The sequence below is a fragment of the Lycium barbarum genome, chromosome 1 (assembly GCF_019175385.1).
Source record: "Lycium barbarum isolate Lr01 chromosome 1, ASM1917538v2, whole genome shotgun sequence".
Classification (NCBI taxonomy): domain Eukaryota; kingdom Viridiplantae; phylum Streptophyta; class Magnoliopsida; order Solanales; family Solanaceae; genus Lycium; species Lycium barbarum.
Genome location: NC_083337.1, coordinates 154,083,622 through 154,102,797, shown reverse-complemented (window position 1 = coordinate 154,102,797; position 19,176 = coordinate 154,083,622). Strand labels below are relative to the sequence as shown.

Sequence of the window (19,176 nt, the reverse complement as noted above, 5' to 3'; positions counted from 1 at the left end):
GTCACTCGTACTTTATTGATTGAGTCCTCTGTCCCATCCAAATACTGGGTAGAAGCTTTGTCAACTGCTGTCTATTTAATTAATAGGCTGCCATCTAAAGTGTTAAATCTTGAGTCTCCATATTATCGCCTTTATCATCATAATCCTAGCTATCATAATTTTCATACATTTGGTTGTGTTTGTTTTGTACATCTGCCTCCTTCTCAACGCAATAACTTTCTGCTCAGTCTACTAAATACGCTTTTATGGGTTATAGTACTTCTCAGAAAGGGTTTATTTGCTATGATCCAAGTTCTAACAAATTTCGTATCTCTAGAAATGTTGTTTTCTTTGGAATCAGTATTTCTTTCCTACTCATGTTGAGTCATCTTTTGTTTCTCCTATTCTTCCTACTTTTGAGGATTTGTCATCTTCTTCTAAGAGGTTCAAACCTAGATTTGTGTATAAACGACGTCGGCCAGCTTTACCCCCTCCCGAAACTGATCCGCCACCTGAGGCTGCTCCACAACCAGAATCTGAGATTTCTTCAAGGCCAGCTTCTCTTGAGCCTACTCGACGGTCTACTAGACTGCGAAGTACTCCTAATTGGTATGGTTTTTCCTCTACTTTATCCACCATTTCTGTTCCAACTGGTTACTTATAAGCTTCCAAGCATGAATGTTGGCAGAAAACAATAGAGGAAGAACTTTTGGCTCTTAAAGAAAATGACACATAGGACATTGTTTCATGTCCTTCAAATGTCCAGCCAATTGGATGTAAATGGGTTTATTCAATTAAACTTCATTCTGATGGAACTCTTGATAGGTACAAAGCTCGCTTGGTTGTTCTTGGTAACAAACAGGAGTATGGTGTGGATTATGAGGAGACTTTTGCACCGGTAGCAAAAATGACTACGGTGCGAACTATTATTGCCATTGTTGCATCACAGAACTGGCCTCTTCATCAAATGGACGTAAAAAATGCTTTTCTCCAAGGTGATCTGAAAGAAGATATTTATATGAAACCTCCACCTGGTTTGTTTTCATCACCCACATCAGATGTTTGCAAGTTGAAGCGATCTTTGTATGGATTAAAACAAGCTCCCAGAGCTTGGTTTGACAAGTTTCGATCTACTTTGCTTCAATTCTCTTTTGAACAAAGTAAATATGACTCATCTTTGTTTCTTTCGAAAACATCTACAGGTTGTGTTCTTCTTTTGGTATATGTAGATGACATCATTATCACAGGAACTGATTCTTCATTAATCACTAGCCTCTAGCAGCAACTTAAGGATTCTTTTCATATGAAAGATCTTGGTACTCTTACATATTTCTTGGGGTTGGAAGTTCATTATAATTCTTCAGGTGTTTTCTTAAACCAGCACAAATATACTCAGGATTTGATTGCTTTGGCTGGTATTCAAGAATCACCCTCTGTTGATACTCCATTGGAATTGAATGTAAAGTATCGCCGTGATGAAGGAGATCTTATTCCTGATCCAACTTTGTTTCGACAATTAGTTGGGAGCCTAAATTATCTTACTATTACTAGGCCTGATATCTCTTTTGCAGTTCAACAAGTCAGTCAATTTATGCAGACTCCGCGTCATCTACATTTAGTGGCTGTTCGTCGCATCATTCGATATCTCTCAGGAACATCTACTCGTGGATTATTTTTTCTTAGTGGATCACCTATTCAGCTTAAAGCGTTTAGTGATTCTGATTGGGCTAGATGTTCTGATACTCGCCGCTCCGTCACGGGATGGTGCATGTTTCTCGGAGATTCTTTGATATCTTGGTAGAGCAAGAAGCAAGATCGCGTTTCAAAATCTTCAACGGAGGCTGAATATCGAGCAATGTCTACTGCTTGTTCCGAGATTATTTGGCTTCGTGGTTTACTTGCAGAGATAGGATTTCCTCAATCTAGTCCTACTCCTCTCCATGCTGACAACACAAGTGCCATTCAGATTGCAACCAATCCAGTTTATCACGAAAGAACCAAGCATATTGAAGTGGACTGTCATTTTATCAGAGAAGCTGTAGATAGAAGAGTTATTACTCTTCCACATGTATCCAGTGATCTTCAAATAGCTGATGTGTTTACAAAATCAATGGCACGACAATGTCATCGGTTTCTAGTAGGCAAATTGATGCTTGTTGATCCACCGGCATCAATTTGAGGGGGGATGTTAGCATAATGGACAGATTGTAGAATATCTACATTAAGATATTCTCAATATGGTGAATATGAATAGATACTATGAATATATGAAATATTATTAACGATATTCTACATTTAGTGTAGAATATTATGTAACATTAGTGGTAGAATATTATGAAGAATATTTTGTAAGATTTACATTTAGTGTAGGATATTTTACTTCCTTTCCTCTCTTATTTCTCTTGTATATAAATACCAATGTACTCTGATGTATGGGAATCAAGTAATTGAGATAGTCATTCTTCAATTTCTCTCGTGTTTTCTCTGTTCTTGACAAGCCCAACCCCATTTGTAAGAACATATTTGAAACTTTGTGGAGTAATGTCCCGGCCCTCTACCCTGTCAGTGGCAGGATTCGAACTCTTGAGATGCATCCAATTTACACAACCTGCACTGCATCCTTAGAACTGAACCAAACTCTGGGGGCTAAAATATGTTATGTTAGATTATGGATTGAATTTTCTGAGTTCAATACTTCATGTGTATACAATAACCTCAAGAGTCACCACTTAGTTTCAGGTTTGCACTTATGTACCTTTATTATTATTGATCCTAGACCTGAGAATATTGGGAAAATGCGTACAAATATTCAGCATTATAAACTCTATCTTTTATGATTGATTTTACCTGTTATCTTTCAAGCTGTCAAGTTGATCAACTTTAAGCCAATTTTATTGCAGGTCCTTGCATTGAAAACTTTGATTACACCTGTCCAGTGCAAGTCTTTGTGGAGGCAATTTAAATCTGAGACTAAATATACTGTTACACAAGCCATTGCTGCTCAGGCATGATCTTTTGGATGCTATTACACATCTCTTCAGTCTTCTTTTGAAAGCGAAGTCCTTCTATACTTGTTTTGGTTGCCAGTAAGGTGGATTAGCATTGTTGAATAATATATGTCTGGATTAATGGCTGGGTAAACATAGTTGGTGCTTGAAAGTTGATTATTCTTCATGCTAGGTGTAACGTTGCCGGTTGTAAGTGGTTATAATTGGAGTCTACCCGACCACCTCCAGCTTCTTTCTGAAAATCCTTTTTTGAAGAAAATCTGATCCCCTTCAGTCCTTGTTGGGGTTTCAGAGAAACTGTTTGAATGGAAGTGTATAAGCAGTGTAATCATTTGGTTTAAGAAAGTAAATTCCTGGAAAGTGAAGGCTCTCACTCTCGTTATCCATGCTTTTTACTTTAATTTGAACCACTCTCTGATCCTAACTTACAAAAATGTCCAGTATTTGCTGTGCTCAGTTGGTCTGACCATGTTGACTTTCTGTTTGAAATATTTCTTGAGAAATTCTTTTGAATTTTCTGCATTTCAATATTTCTGGTTTTTTCCTATGCTGTATCTTTCGATTTTCTGGTACTTTATCTTTCAGGAGGCTAGCAGGAGAAGTAACAATTGGTCACCACCTCCATGCGCAATTGTTGCCTTAGTTGTTTTGGGTTTCGATGAATTCATGACACTTTTAAGGTACCTTTTCTGCTTATAATAATCAGCATGCCCCCTAATTTTGATACAGTCAGGTTTATACCCACTGGCAGGGTGCATCCATGGTTGATCACATAACTTATGTTTGCATTTACCTTTTCTCCAGAAATCTTTTGTATCTGGGAGTTATATTTGTTGTTTTTCTACTACTGAAAGCCCTTTGGGTGCAACTGGACATCTCCGGTGAATTCCGCAATGGTGCTGTATAAGTATCAGATCTGAATTCCTATTTTTCAGTTTCTATGTATCACAATTTGACCAATTAATCATTATTCAATCTAATCTAGTCTCTCAGGGAGAGACATTCTTAGATTAGAAGGTTCTTGAGTGAATCTATACAACCTGTGGAAGTTGGAACCAAGTGTGATTTACTCAATTTCATTACTTAACTGGCAATGTACCAAAAACTTAAGGGAACTGATCTTCGATATATGATTTTCAGATTCCTGGACTTCTCTCTTTATCCACAAAGTTCCCTCCTACTATCGCGAACCTTCTTAGACGACCAGCAGAAGAATGACAAAGGCAGGCAAATGGTCAGCAAAATCCTGTCCCTGCGTCAAAGAGTTTCAGCAGTAGCCCCAGTGATCATAGTGCTGTGTCATCATGTGCTTCCTCGAATGTGAATTCTTCAGAAAATGGAGCAGAATACTCTAGCCCCTCTATACATGATATAACGAAATCCTGTTTATAGATGAGCCTTCTCCTATTTCATGAGAGCAAGTTTTCATGCTCACGTGGATGCAGTATGGTGCACTATTCTACTCACGGCTTTCACTTTAAAGGTAAGCAGGTACAAAATTCAGAAACTGAAAGCTCTGATTTCTGTGTAGGACATGTATACTAGGCGGTGGAATTGAGGTGAATGAGGTCCCTTTTAAGTACATTTTCTTTTAATTTTCTCTTTTTTTTCCTTTGTCTCCCTTCTTCTTCCCGGTACTGCTATAGCCTATAGCTTCCTCGTTATATATCGTTTGCCCTTATCTGTTGTGCCATCGATTTTATATTTTTTTAAATGTCATTTCTCTCTGAAGGATTAGCAATATTGTACTTTAATGAAATATGACAAAAGCTCAAGATCAAAGAGATGCTACTGAAACGTTTTCCCTTTTTTTCTTTTATGAAGTAGAAGCTACTGTCATGTTTTGCCACTGCTATTTGGTTCAGGCAGCAAGATAATTCCTTGCCAAAGGCTACGCTGTTTTCTGTTTGTACTTTGTATTTATCTTCTCACACTAAATCAACACGGCGTTATGATGGAGTAAATGAAAGAAAACTAAGACCGATGGCAATGCTATTTAAAGCGGTTTACGCTTTTCTGATTTCTTATGTGAAAGGAAGTGGGGACTACTGCCATATATATTACGTTGAGCTTTTCTACTTTTAGCTTTACTTTCTTATTGTAGGATGTACTTTATAGGGAAAAAAACTTCTTATTGTAGGAAGTATAGTGACGTTATTGAAGAAACAGTACATAATGCATCTACTCCTACAAAGAGAGCTCTGATTCATGTGGTCTAGAATTGGCAATCGCCATTTTCCAACTTTCCCAGCCTGGGATGTTAATAGCTATTGTTGCATTTACTCCAAGAAAGTGCAAGTGTTATTTTTATTTCTCTTTTGTTTAAACAGAATAAAAAAAAGGCCCACTTTATGGCTAGCTGGCATTTTTTAAAATAATCGTGGAGTGTGGCCTCGATTTATTTCTTGGGTATTGTTGTGATCTACCAATACAACTACTGGATAACTCGGGCAATTCGCTTCTTTTGGGGTGGTCTTTAAATTTTGCCCCTCACTTCTTTTGGGGTGGTTTTTAAATTTTGCCCCTCATATTTGAAATCTTTAAATTTTGCCCTTCGCTAAATCTCATGGGTTTCAGGTTCGAACCCCCACACAGTCAAAATTTTTTAAAAAAATCGCAAGACAGAGTTTAAATTTCGCTATGCTCCCATCGGCATACACTTGTGAAGAAATTAGCAAAGTTATGTTGGACTCGGCATACTTATGCCTTATGGGTAAACTTGGCATAAGTATGCCGGTTCCGGCATAACTTTGATAATTCCTTCACAAGTTTATGCCGGATCCGGCATAAAAGTTTGCCCATTAAAAGTATGCCCCCATCGGCATAAACTTGTTAAGGAATTACCAAACTTATGCCGATGGGGGCATACTTATGCCTTATGGGCAAACTTTACCTTGAAGCATATATATGCATTTTTTTTTAACTTTTCAAGGTAAACCTTTAGTAATGCCTTAACTAAAAGTGTGCCCATAAAACATAACTAAAAGTATGCCCCATAAGGCGTAAGTTTTCCTTAAGGCATAACTAAAAGTTTGCCTTATAAGACAAAGTTTAAATTTTGTATGCCCCCTCCGGCAGACTTTTAGTTATGTTTAACTAAAAGTCTGCCGGAGGGGGCAGACTTTGCCTTGAGGGGCAGACTTTTAGTTATGCCGGATCCGACATAACTTTAACTTTTTCTTAAAGACTGTATGCTGGATCCGGCATACATTCCCCCAGTCCTGCCTTGCGAAATTATTTTTTTATTTTATGCCTGAGCGGGGGTTCGAACCCAGAACTTCATGTATTCGCCCGTCTTTCCAAGCAAAGGGCAAAATTTAAAGACCACAAATATGAAGGGCAAAATTTAAAGACCACAAATTTGAGGGGCAAAATTTAAAGACCACCCCAAACGAAGGGCAATCCGCGCAAAAAAAAAAAATGGGATAACTCTGTTCATCAAGGTTTGGACAGATGAGAAAAAATCATCTAATATATCTTCGTTCGACGAAATTTAAACTTGAGACTTATGATTTTCAACCCCACTTCATTGACCTAAGATGGCTTATCTTGCCAAAGGTTTAATATTCATATGGAAGAGGGGGAAAAAAAAAACAAAGGAATAGCAAGTCCTTTGTTGGGCTCAACCTCCCAACTACGACGTATTTAATACACATGCACAGTTCTATTTATTGTTCAGTTATTTCTTTTTCATTGCATGCCAATAGTACCAAAAGATATTCTTAATAATGATTGTACAACTACGTTTAAAGTTTGTCTGACTCCTCCTAACTCACAAGCGATCATATATATTCATATCCAACTTTCATGTGGAGGGTGGAAGAAGAGGATGCCGTCCTAAAGTTGTGTACATAAAAAAGACATAATTTGCTATGCGCACATTCACATGCACTACATGTTCCGACTTTATGAACGTTAATGAATGTTATGATGGTCAAGCTTAGCTTGAAATCTTTTATAGGCTGCTCCAGTGGCTTGAAAATAATTTCTTGGTCTTACTCACCATGATCAAAGTTGAAATGATTTCTAAGTACTAGCGTCATTAGGACATATATGTACCATCTAATTAATGTATTACTATTTAAGATAGGCCAGAAGACAAGTTAGGGGTAAGATCCTAAATACTGAGTATGTTGTTGTTGTAGTAAATTTTTATACGTAAAAAAATTATATTCCACATCGAAATTAGTAGTTAGGTTTGTATGAATCCGATACCAACTAGTTGCATTCGTCCTGATAGGATCTACGTGACATGAATATGAATTAATCGATGGGATAAGTGCGTTCCGTATGCCAAATTAAATGGATAGAAAAAAAAAACATAACCTTGAAAAGTAAATGGTGAAATTACTACCAGTATTGCATTGATTATTGGAAACTAGTAGCATGAAGTTTAGTGTTGATAAAGTCAATGTTTATGGCTGTACTAGTATTTTCGGACTCTTTAGACATTTATATATTTGTCTCATGCGGCGACATGCATACCGTTTAAGCAATGAGGAAACGTAAATGAATATGCCGCCCACGCTTTCCACATTAAGCTGAAAGCCATGCTACTATTAAAACTTGCATCTTTCTAGAATTCAACTCGATCCATTACTTACTTTTACCGTAGGTACCACATGAATAAAAATAACAAGCTCAAAAAATAACATAACCTCCCATGCGATAACAAGAATACACGATTTTGGTTTGAATAACAAATTTATTAGTTACTCATGCATTACACAATTTGGGGATTGAATTCATTCCCTAGTGGCTATTAATTTGTCAAGGTGACTATGTCTGATGAGTGAGCTGTACCTGAGAGGCTCTAGACAAAGATGAAGAAGATTAGAATTCTTATTAGAGATTAAAAGACTTGAAAGTAAACGATGCATTAATGACGGATCCCAACTGTAGGCATTCAATTCGCCATTAAATGACTCTCCCGGTTGAAGTTACCCTGGCATTGATTTATCTTACTGCTGTTTATGATTAGATGAAATAGGCATTTTCTCTTCACTCTTCTGGTGCAGAGATGGAATATAGATTTTCACTAGTGAAATTCAAAATATACAGAAATACATAAAATGTAATTCGAATCTTATAGATACAGTGTAATTTTTTTTCGAATGAATTCGAGTAAGCCCCTAGCTCCACCCTTGCTCCTTTGGGTTCGTTCTCGCTTATCTCATCCAAAAAATAATTCAATCATCATTACTTAAAAGGATGAGTTATTTAAGTACATATATACATATATTGCTAGTTTGTTCTTTACATGTACATTAGTAAAAGTAAAGTGATGGTATATACAAAATTTATTTGTCAATGACACCGGCGGATTGTGTATATAAGTTACATCCTAATATTGAGTACTACTATATGCTACTCTGTCCTACTTGTTTTCCTAGCAATTAATGTTATAGTTGCGGAATTCTCTAAGCTGTAAACGAATCAAGTGCGAGTATATATATGAATGTAGATAGTACTGCTATATATAGTTGCACACAGAACAAGGCCAACCGAAGAAAGCCACATCAAAGAGAGCTAATTATTTGAGCTGGAAGAACTGCTTCAGTCCTCCTGTTGGGAGTTTGTTTTACATCTTTGATTTGTGTGTGAGCTCAATAATGGCTGTGGTTGGTGCAGCTCTGCCTGGGATTTTGAAGCTCCTAATTTTCTCCTCGCTACTTCTATGCCTCAATTTTAACTCTTCTCTCACTTTCACTCAAGGTTCTTTTGCTTTCACTACTTCTCCAAACATTTAATTTTCACTCGTCTTAATTTTTTTTCAAAGAAACATTTTCTTGCAAGTCTGGTCAAAACAGAACAAATAAAAATGTAGAGGAAGAGTCAGAGTTTTTAACTCAGACTTTATTCCTTGTCTATTGATGAGCTAAATGTACAATTACTGCAAGTGTACTTTTTTTTTTTTTTATCAGGATCAGTCCCTACTTGCAGTTGGATGCTAAAATTAAAATAAAAAATAAGAAATAAACGCGAAAAAGAAAGAGTAGTGATCGGAAAGGTAATTTGTATAATATCTATAGATTGTATTACATTGTTATGTTACCTGAAGGTAATGTTCAGAAAAAGTGAGATTAGTGATCAGATGTGCGAGATTTCTTTCTGTTTCACAAATTAGTAGACTCACAAACTTTGAATCAGATGATGTGAAATAAAAAGAAGCCTCACCCAACTTCTGACAATTGTGTGAAATACAAGTGAGTAAAGTTTTTCGAAAAATATAGTTACCTTTAAATTTTTTTAATGGTCAACATATACAAATTACTAAATCTTAATTTTAGTTTTTTAACGGTGGGAGTCTTTTGTGTAAAAGCAGCAAGCAAATGGGAATCATGGGAAGATAAATACCCATTCATCAAACCAGCAAGCTCATTCTCATCATCATCATCATCAAATAATGCTTGGAGTAGTGACAACAACAAGGCTTATTATGACTACATAATAGTTGGAGGAGGCACAGCTGGCTGCCCTTTGGCAGCTACTTTATCACGGAACTTCAGTGTGTTGTTGCTTGAAAGAGGAGGAGTCCCATTTGCAAATGCAAATGTGTCATTCATGCAAAACTTCCATATCTCTTTGGCTGACACTTCACCAACTTCTGCTTCCCAAATTTTTGTCTCAACTGATGGAGTGTTTAATGTAAGGGCTAAAGTCTTGGGTGGTGGCACTTGCGTCAATGCTGGTTTCTACAGTCGTGCTAGCGAAAGGTATGTAAATTGTAATTAATCTCATCCATTTTCTAAGAAAATGCGTGCTAATTTTAGCGTGAATGTGAAATTCATCCCTTACTAATTGTTGAGTTTGTCCCACATTGGTTGTGGGACGGGAATTTTGTTTCTTTATATGGTTTTGAACAATCTCACCTCATGATCTAGCTTTTAGAATTGAGTTAGACTCAACATCCTTTTTAATATGGTATAAGAGCAAAACTCATTCAAGTTTAGTACGTCCTTAAAAAGGACAGATGCGAATTTAAGTACATTGGATTAATGAAGGCATTGACAGTGACAAGGTTCATTTGGCAGTCTAACTATACGTACTTGACCTTTCTAAATCAATAGGATTCCAGGGGCAATAATTTTGTGGGAACAATCATATGGTTAGACCCCATTAATGATCTTGATATATTTAGAAAACGTTTATGATTTCTTTCATTTGTTTCCTGAACATGGGAGGCCTAGGGCAATTATCTACACCCTTTCAAGGAGATTCAACATATAGTTTATACATATAAAAAATTGACCTATACATGTAGCGTAATTTTCAACAAGTGGTGTCAATTGATTCCCTTAAAGAAGGGTGTCTCCACCACTGCTGTAGGATACTGTCCTTGGTCCTTTAATTAAGCTTCTCTTTGAATAGTTGCGCTAGTGATATCTGTCTCCATATTGTGGTCCTTCTTGCCAAGTTTGAAATAAAAGATTTGGTAGGGAATAACAAATGATTTAAAGACTAACCAGATATGGTTGGTTGTCAAACCATATATAGCCAGAAATTGAGCCTAGTGTCCTCTTAAAACATCCGACTACCAGCCTTCTATCCTCATTTATTTTATTTACCATTTAAGGCCAATGAATTTAATTTCCTCTTTATGATGGTAGCCATTATGCTTACCAAATTTGAATCATCCTACTGTTTAGCATGAATGGTTATTGAAATAAAATTATGAAACAGAAATGTAGGTGCACGAGTCTTCCTTTTTTCTTTGATCTTGTATCCGGCATCCATTGACCTTATTTTGTCACATAGGGCCCAGTAAAAGGGGACATGCTCCTTGTCCGGAGTTTCTCCGTCCCCATGATCAGAACCAAACTTAATTTCACTTCTGCTAGCAAATGTAAATTTATAATTTGTATAGTCGTAGAAATATGGCTCGCAAGGACGTGGCCTGCGTTTGATCAGAAAAATCCAATTTTTAGAACCTTTTTTAAAACAAATTCTCTTTTACTTGGTGGAGGTTGGAGTAGCTAGTGTACTAGACACATAATTAATAGTATCGCTGCGTTGAGCTGTACAAATTGATGGCAGATAGATCATTGATGCTACTTTCATTTCAACTTGTAGCTATATCAAGAAAGCAGGTTGGGATTCTAAACTGGTGAATGAATCATACCCCTGGATTGAGAAGCAAATTGTTCATAGACCAATCTTAGCACCATGGCAAAGAGCAGTAAGGGACGGTCTTCTAGAAGTTGGTATCTCACCTTTTAATGGATTCACGTACGATCACGTATATGGAACCAAGTTTGGGGGAACCATTTTCGACCGATTTGGTCGTCGTAAATCTGCAGCTGAACTACTCACCTCGTCCAACCCTGAGAAGCTTCAAGTCTTGGTGCACGCGACAGTTCAAAAGATTGAGTTTGACACATCAGGTATTACATGTCAAATCAATCAAATATATTTAGTCCAAGATTGAGTTAAACTAGCATTTGAAAAAATCAGTGTTCAATGAGATGATGATAGTATTTTAAAATTGTGTAGGGAAGAAGCCAAGAGCGGTAGGAGTCATCTTCAAGGACGAAAACGGGAACCAACACAAGGCATTTCTTTCAAGCAGAAGGGGAAGTGAAATTATAGTGTCATCTGGTGCAATTGGAAGCCCTCAGATTCTATTGCTCAGTGGAATAGGACCAAAGAGTGAATTGGAAAAGTTGAACGTCTCGGTGGTGCTTGACAATAAATTCGTGGGTAAAGGCATGTCGGATAACCCCTTAAACACCATCTTTGTTCCCACAAATAGGCCTGTTGAGCAGTCACTGATCCAGACTGTAGGAATTACCAAGATGGGGGTATATATTGAAGCTAGTAGTGGATATGGACAAAAAGAAGACAGCATTCATTGCCATCATGGTATCGCATCAGCTGAGGTTAGTCATAAAACTTCCAGCTTCATTCAAGTAAAAGTTACAGGTCAATTTTATCTTGCGCTTATATATTTCGGTGGTTAAGGAACACTTGACTACCTGGAAAAAATAGCTGAGATTTTAACAATCAGTTCTTGTTTTGTCGGAAACATCCTCTTTAGTTTACGTACTAAAATCATGAACTTTTAGTGGCCAGAGCCAAAACAGGGCTTATGAGCTACTTGGCTAGTTGAGTTTTTTCAGATGGCATTCCCTTAAACTCTGTGACTTCACAAGAACTCCAAGCAGTTTTCTGACATACTTCGTACATTTTGGAATAACCAGATAGGGCAACTCTCCACCATTCCTCCAAAGCAAAGAACACACGAAGCAATTGAAGCGTACAAAAGAAACAAGAAAAATGTTCCACAAGAATTATTCAGGGGAGGTTTCATATTAGAAAAGATAGCAACCCCTTTATCAACAGGGCATATTAGCCTGAAGAGCACCAAGATTGATGACGTTCCTTCCGTCACCTTCAACTACTTCAGCCATCCACGCGATCTGAAGAGATGTGTGGATGGCATACGCATTACGGAGAAGATTGTGAAATCTAAACATTTCACCAACTACACACAGTGCGATAAGGAGACACTTGACAAGTTGCTAAATATGAGTGTCCAAGCTAATGTTAATCTTATACCGAAACAAACTAATGACACAGAGTCACTTGAACAGTTCTGCAAAGACACTGTGATCACAATATGGCACTACCACGGGGGTTGCCACGTAGGCAAAGTGGTAACCCCTGATTACAAGGTTATTAATGTCCACAGGCTCCGTGTCATTGATGGTTCGACATTCACTGAGTCGCCAGGCACCAATCCTCAAGCCACAGTTATGATGATGGGCAGGTAATTAAATTCATACCTCACAAGTTTTCTGAAGAGGAATATTGACTAGTTAATTATATTAACTGATTTCTTTGAGGCTGCATTTGATGCAGGTACATGGGAGTAAAGATTTTAAAAGAAAGATTAGGAAGAGCAGCTGGTTTGTAAAAGAGTCCTGTAGATGGACTTCTTAGTTTCTTTTGCTGGGGGCGACTGAGTGGGAGTAGGTGGGCTTGAGTGTTTCTTGTTTTCACATAAATGTAAATTTTGTCATTTTAATTCTTGGCAAGCAGTCATGTGTAGTCTGTAGAGTTGGTCTCGCCATAAAAAAAAAAAGATTAATTAGGACAAAAAAATTTATTTACGCCCGGTGTTTACACCAAACTATATAAGATTATCATGGTTAAGTAGTAGATCGAGGTGATTATGCAAGGCAAATAACCATGATAGTGATAAAAGTGCATATGTCATTTGTTTATTAATTTTTTTTAAACATGAGGTGTGAATAATTTCTTTATGATTATTGTTAAAAGTGCATATGTCATGTGCTTATTTTTTTTTTTTTTCAAACACATTCTTCATTATGTGTGTGTCCAACTTATGTAATGAATATGAAGCGCTTGTTATTCCCTCTGTCTCAATTTATCTTTATCAATTTATGTGATAAGTCCAAAAAAGAATGATATATTTTCTTATTTTGTAATAATTTAACTTTTTTTTTTATGTTTAACGAGATAGTTTATAACCATATAAATATCTTTAATATTTTTGGCTTATTTTAGATGATAAAATTTGAAAGTAATAGGTGTCTTAGATTATCACTCTTCTTTCTTCTTAAGGTAAAACTTGTTTCTCGAATTTAATCCTATTTGCAATATAAAATACTTGTACTTCCTGTGGGTTTTGTCAACGTTTGATGTCCAAGTTAAACATCAAAACAACAAACAAGTTAAAGTTGCCACAATTTTCATACCAAAACAGTCAAACAACACATACAAGCAATGAAGAACACAGACTATATGATTTACAGTATTTATTTGATTTTGGGGGTCAAGAAGCAATACTTTCTGAACACAATATATACGGAGAATATATATAAAGCGATTGCACAAGCTGCTAGACATTGTCCATTCTTTATTTATTTTTTGTTGTAAAGAAACATTTTTTAGAGGAGGATATGCTTCAAAGCTGTTTGTCAAACTCAAGGCGTTTCATTTCCGTGCTTCCAATTTCAATTTCAACTACACTTTCATTCCCATCAAAGTTAATCCATTTTCACTCTTCACACAAAACCAAGAATGATCTTCTTGATTTCTTTGACCACTTACTTCAACAATGCAACCTTAATCTTCAACAACTTAAGCAAGTCCATGCAAATATCATAACAACAAATTCATCAAACTCTTCTTTTATAGCTGCAAGACTCATATCCATTTACTCTAAATTTGGGTTTGTCAATGAAGCCCAAAAAGTATTTAAAGCCTGCCCAAATGAGTGTTTTTCGAATTTGCTGTTATGGAATTCAATCTTGAGGGCTAATGTATCACATGGGAACTGTAAAGAAACTATAAATCTTTATATAAAGATGCGTGAATTTGGTAATTTTGGTGATGGGTTTGGTTTTCCGTTAATTATAAGGGCATGTGGTATGTTTGGTGACTGTAATGTTTGTAGTATAGTGCATTGTCATGTTATACAAATGGGTTTTGGAAATCATCTTCATGTTGGAAATGAATTGATGAATATGTATGGGAAGATTGGGCGAATGGATATTGCACGTAAAGTGTTTGATAGAATGTCTGTGAGAACTCAAATATCGTGGAACATTATAGTTTCAGGTTTTTCGCAGAACTTTGAGTGTGATGCTGCTTACGAGACGTTTTTGCTGATGGAAACTGAGGGGTTTGAACCCAATTCTGTAACTTGGACGTCGTTGTTATCTAGTTTTGCTAGGTGTAGACGTTACGAGGATTCGTGGAAAGTTTATGTTTTGATGAGAAAGAAACGAGTTGAAGCTACTGCTGAGGCAATTGCTGTAGTTATATCGGTTTGTGTTGGTGACGATGCGATTGATAAGTGTGAGGCATTGCACGGATATGTTATCAAGGGGGGATTTGAAAATAATTCTATTGTGATAAACTCATTAATGTGTATGTATGGGAAAAATGGTGCTGTCAAACAGGCTGAGTGTCTGTTTTCCGGGTTGCAATTGAAGACTATAGTGAGCTGGAACTCTTTAATATCTTGTTATGCAGAATCAGGTTTATGTAACGAGGCCTATTCTTTATTTTTGCAGTTACAAGAGTTGGATGATCCAACGATGAAACCTAACGTCATAAGTTGGAGCGCTGTTACAGGGGCATTTGCTATGGCCGAGAGGCATGAGGAATCTTTAGAAATCTTTCGAAGTATGCAAGTTGCTAGAGTACTGGCTAATGATGTTACAATTTCAAGTGTTTTATCAGTTTGTGCTGAGCTTTCAAACTTTCATCTTGGTATGGAAATCCATGGTTATTCAATAAGGTTTCTAATGGATAGAAATACTTTGGTAGGAAATGGGTTGGTTAATATGTATATGAAGTGTGGTAGTCTGCAGAAAGGGAACAAAGTATTCAAAAGAATAGGTAAAAAGGATTTAATTTCATGGAACACAATGATTTCTGGCTTTGGAATGCATGGACTTGGTGTTAATGCCCTGGAAATATTTGACCAGATGGTTAGTACTGGAACTAAGCCAGATGAAGTTACTTTTGTTGCAATTCTTTCTGCATGTAGTCATGCAGGCCTTGTTGATGAGGGGTATAAAGTTTTCGATCAGATGAAGAAAGTGTTTGGAATTCAACCGCAAATGGAGCATTACGCTTGTATGGTAGATCTTCTTGGTCGTGCTGGGCTATTGCAGCGGGCTAGTGAAATGGTGCAAAACATGCCAATGAAGCCCAATGCCTGTGTCTGGGGAGCGCTACTTAACTCTTGTAGAATGCATAAAAACATGGAAGTCGCAGAAGGAACCGCTGCTCAGATTTTCAACCTTGAGTCTGAGATGACGGGGAGCTACATGTTGCTCTGTAATTTATATGCTGTAAATGGAAGGTGGAAGGACTCAGCGAATGTGAGGATATCAGCAAAGACACAGGGCTTGAAAAAAGCTCCAGGGCAAAGTTGGATTGAGGTGAAAAAGAAAGTTTACATGTTCTTAGCAGGACAACCTATGGAATCAGAGATGGAAGATGTTCATATAATGCTTAATATTCTTAGCCTTCATATGGCTAAGGAAGAACGCATGCCCCAAAAGAGCTTTGCTTTGAAATGTGCAGAAGAACAAGAAGACTATCTGTATTTGACATCATGAAAAATTCTGTCTGTGCTCGATACTGGAAAACTACGATCTGATCTCTAACCATTTGCAAAACTTATTTTAACAGCTGACCTCCCTTCCAACCTTTCTACGAGTATTTTATATATTTCACGGGTCAGCCATATACGAGTTTGCTGTGCAGTCACTTCATTGCTCAGGTATGTACGATTACATTTTCCAGGAAAAAGATGTTGCATGTTGATATGTTTTTATTTACTATAATTTCATTTTTACTATTTTGAAGTATCAATGCACGTTTCAAAAGTACTAAATGTTCACTAATCTGCTGAATTCGGGTCGAAGTCTGATGAGCCTTTGCATGATGGATTAGACTCGTTTGTATTTTCGTACATAAAGGAATAATTAGATTGAACTGATACAATAATGATTTACTGTTTGATTTTCCCAGGCTTGAGTTGCCATGTCGCAAATAATTGATGAGCTTGCAGAGACGGAACTTATAAAAGGAGCAATGACAAAAGTTGGGTAGGGAGTCATAATTGGTCGCTGTAAGTATGCCGATTATGTAACATCTTATACAATTGGTAATCGGATGCCGTTGAAATTGAAGTCTCATTTATTTTAAGGTTCACGTGAAGGAAATGGTGTTTTTAATGTGCTGGAAATGGTGAAAATGATGAAGCTTGGCTTTCTATAAACCTCTGCGTTTCACAAACAAGGAAGAATGTGAATATGTATCAAGACCAGTTACGTCAAAATAGAAAATATACACTATCACTAGCATTTGACTCATGAAACGTCAAGCCAATCTGCAAATAATTTCTTGGTTTGCGAATTTATTATCACATGCCTAAACACATGCAGCCTTTCATTTGCAGTTGAGTGATTCGTATCAATGAATCAGAATAGTGAATGTACATCACCACTATCATTTGACTCATGAAATCAGAAGTAAATAAGCAAACCTAATTTCTTGTGCTGCCTATTTATTACTCACATGTCTAAAATTATGAGCCTTTGTTTTTCCAGTAAAACCATTTGGATTCAAACTGCATGAGCTTTAGGAAGAGTGAAGACCCCTGCAGACCAGTGGAAGCTAGTTTTGCATACCGATTGATCGGTTGACACTTAAAAGAAAGGAAGAACAAAAATATACACCGCTCGTTGAGAGTTTGGGCAAAATTGTGAAGTCAGTTGACTCTAAGAAATTTCCTCTTGCGGATCTCTCTACTACAAAAATTCGGCGAACTACAGTTTGTGAAGGTAAACAGAGTAGCAGCACCTTTAGATCTTGATCTTCGAGGATGTTGAAAGGATTCACCCTCTTCCTTCAATGGGACTCTGTTCCCTTGTTGAATAGCTTCATCATTATACAATGAATAAATGTCAAAACTATATCCCAAATATAGAACGAAATAAAGAGAGAAGGAGAATTATCCTTACTATGCCATAGTTAACACTATTTTCTCTTTTAGTTTCATTGTCTTTTCTCTTTAATGACTACATTAGAGTTATTTGGGGAACAAATATTGAGTTTTGAACCGAGATCAGCTTTTCTAGGTTCTATAATTGTGAATAACATTGTATATTGTAGAGTATATTACAATGTGCAGAAAATACTTTGAAAATGCCATGAAGATCCATCCAAAAAACCATAGTCTATTCTTTTCCCCTAAAACTGAGCAAGCTCTGATAACAGATCAAAGATTTATATGTTGACCAAATTCATCATTAGATCTTTGAGCTCTCGAAAACTCAAAACCTCACACGATTAAATAATCAAAGAATAGGAACAAAGTACAATTACTAACCTGTGTTGATCAAAGGTTTGGTCATGTTCGAAACTCAGGCCTTCTTCTCCGAAACCTGAAATCCCCTCAAGAATAGGCTTGATATTGTCGCATGGGTCATTAACAGAAAGTTGCTTCATCATGGAATTAGGCGCTGATGTAGACGTGGATTCTTGTTCATGCAAGCTCCAAGGGAAGTTAATATCTGCTAAATCTAATTGGCCATCTTGAATTTCATCATATTGCTGATCATCATCAGCTTGCTGACAACGAGGATGATTATAATAACTATCATGAGGATGGTACTGATCTATAGCCTGTTGTTCATAAGAAGATGCATTATTATTATTATTCACCAAAGTGTCTGCCTGATTCACAACACCGTCACAATTATTATTATCATTGAATGATTCCTGATCAGTTGCATGATGATCTCCTAATATCTGTTGTTCAGATGCAGCAGCAGCAACAGCCTGTGCTCTGCAGTAGGCGAGCTGATGAAGAACGATATCCAGCTCTGCTTTGCAATAATCGATGTGGCGTTGCAGGTCTCTGATGATACGGTAACAACCACCAACAGGGTCGTTGGCGCGAACATCAGATTGGAAGATGATGGTTCGCATGGCCTCGTCCTTGAGGGGTTGATCAAGGTGGCGAATGATCTTGGTGATGTTGCTGACCCCAAACAATTTATGGGCGTTGAGGAACTGGCGTTGGCGATCGTGTGGGAAATAAGGGGCAAGAACGCAGTCGGGGGCACACTTTCGACGTTGGTATTTGCACGCAGCACAAGCTTGGCCAGCACCGCTGACACGTAAAAGAACGTTCTTATTATTGTCGTTGTTGTAGTTGTTATTATTTACGCGTTTAGTGTACTTATGATTGAGGTTGTGATCAGTGATGAATGTATGAGGAGGTTGGTGGTGGTGAATAGGAATATTATTGGGGGTGCTAAAGGAGGTCATTTGATTCTGCATATTGTAATTATTATAAGTTTTTAGTTTGTTTTGCAGGGAGATTTGTGCTGCGTCTCCGGCGGGGATGGAAAAAGAGGATTAGATTAGTGAGTTTTCTTTTGAGTTCCTCCCTTCTTTTCTCCTTGCCAATGTAACCAACTTACACCAAATGAGAGGCTCACAATTCTTCTTTAAATCTGACATAATAATAACGTGTATTGTTGTCGTTTGATCTCTCTCTACACGCACATACACATAATTGAAATTTACTCTGTAAATAATACTAATGGTTAAAATGCATGTAATTTCTTAATTAAGAAAATGGAAAAAGAAAAACAAGGTCAAATTTTGTTAGGTTGTTCTATTATAAAATGTA

At 36.9% G+C, this 19,176-nt stretch overlaps 3 protein-coding genes across 9 annotated transcripts; 2 read left to right on the top strand and 1 right to left on the bottom strand.

Moving 5' to 3' along the window:
* The first annotated feature begins 8,320 nt into the window (after nt 1-8,320).
* LOC132645623 (protein HOTHEAD-like) lies at nt 8,321-13,272 on the top strand. Its single transcript, XM_060362717.1, has 6 exons — nt 8,321-8,702; nt 9,313-9,703; nt 11,061-11,371; nt 11,481-11,866; nt 12,188-12,756; nt 12,849-13,272. The coding sequence occupies exons 1-6, from the start codon at nt 8,600-8,602 to the stop codon at nt 12,901-12,903; spliced, it is 1,815 nt and encodes a 604-aa protein (XP_060218700.1). The 5' UTR covers nt 8,321-8,599; the 3' UTR covers nt 12,904-13,272.
* Nucleotides 13,273-13,486: 214 nt separating this feature from the next.
* On the top strand, nt 13,487-18,813 carry LOC132645590 (putative pentatricopeptide repeat-containing protein At1g17630). 7 transcript variants are annotated; one of them, XM_060362674.1, is made up of 4 exons: nt 13,487-16,251; nt 16,503-16,602; nt 17,084-17,317; nt 18,299-18,813. In XM_060362674.1, the coding sequence occupies exon 1, from the start codon at nt 13,913-13,915 to the stop codon at nt 16,085-16,087; it is 2,175 nt and encodes a 724-aa protein (XP_060218657.1). In that variant the 5' UTR covers nt 13,487-13,912; the 3' UTR covers nt 16,088-16,251; nt 16,503-16,602; nt 17,084-17,317; nt 18,299-18,813. The 7 variants fall into 7 exon arrangements, with proteins under 7 accessions (XP_060218657.1, XP_060218665.1, XP_060218673.1 ...); XM_060362682.1 differs by having other exon boundaries at nt 17,996-18,813; XM_060362690.1 differs by having other exon boundaries at nt 17,904-18,813.
* LOC132645632 (LOB domain-containing protein 22-like) lies at nt 17,280-18,831 on the bottom strand. Its single transcript, XM_060362728.1, has 2 exons — nt 17,866-18,831; nt 17,280-17,414 (listed from the first exon to the last, which is right to left on the bottom strand). The coding sequence occupies exons 1-2, from the start codon at nt 18,819-18,821 to the stop codon at nt 17,372-17,374; spliced, it is 999 nt and encodes a 332-aa protein (XP_060218711.1). The 5' UTR covers nt 18,822-18,831; the 3' UTR covers nt 17,280-17,371.
* Nucleotides 18,832-19,176: the final 345 nt, after the last annotated feature.

Excerpts from the sequence above, each read along its gene's own strand:
- LOC132645632 (XM_060362728.1), bottom strand. The coding sequence starts at position 18,821 with ATGCAGAATCAAATGACCTCCTTTAGCACCCCCAATAATATTCCTATT. Across the intron at positions 17,415-17,865 it reads CAAACCTTTGATCAACACAG|CTATTCAACAAGGGAACAGA; the intron begins GTTAGTAATTGT and ends ATAATGATGAAG.
- LOC132645590 (XM_060362674.1), top strand. The coding sequence starts at position 13,913 with ATGCTTCAAAGCTGTTTGTCAAACTCAAGGCGTTTCATTTCCGTGCTT.
- LOC132645623 (XM_060362717.1), top strand. The coding sequence starts at position 8,600 with ATGGCTGTGGTTGGTGCAGCTCTGCCTGGGATTTTGAAGCTCCTAATT. Across the intron at positions 9,704-11,060 it reads TACAGTCGTGCTAGCGAAAG|CTATATCAAGAAAGCAGGTT; the intron begins GTATGTAAATTG and ends TTCAACTTGTAG. Across the intron at positions 12,757-12,848 it reads ACAGTTATGATGATGGGCAG|GTACATGGGAGTAAAGATTT; the intron begins GTAATTAAATTC and ends CATTTGATGCAG.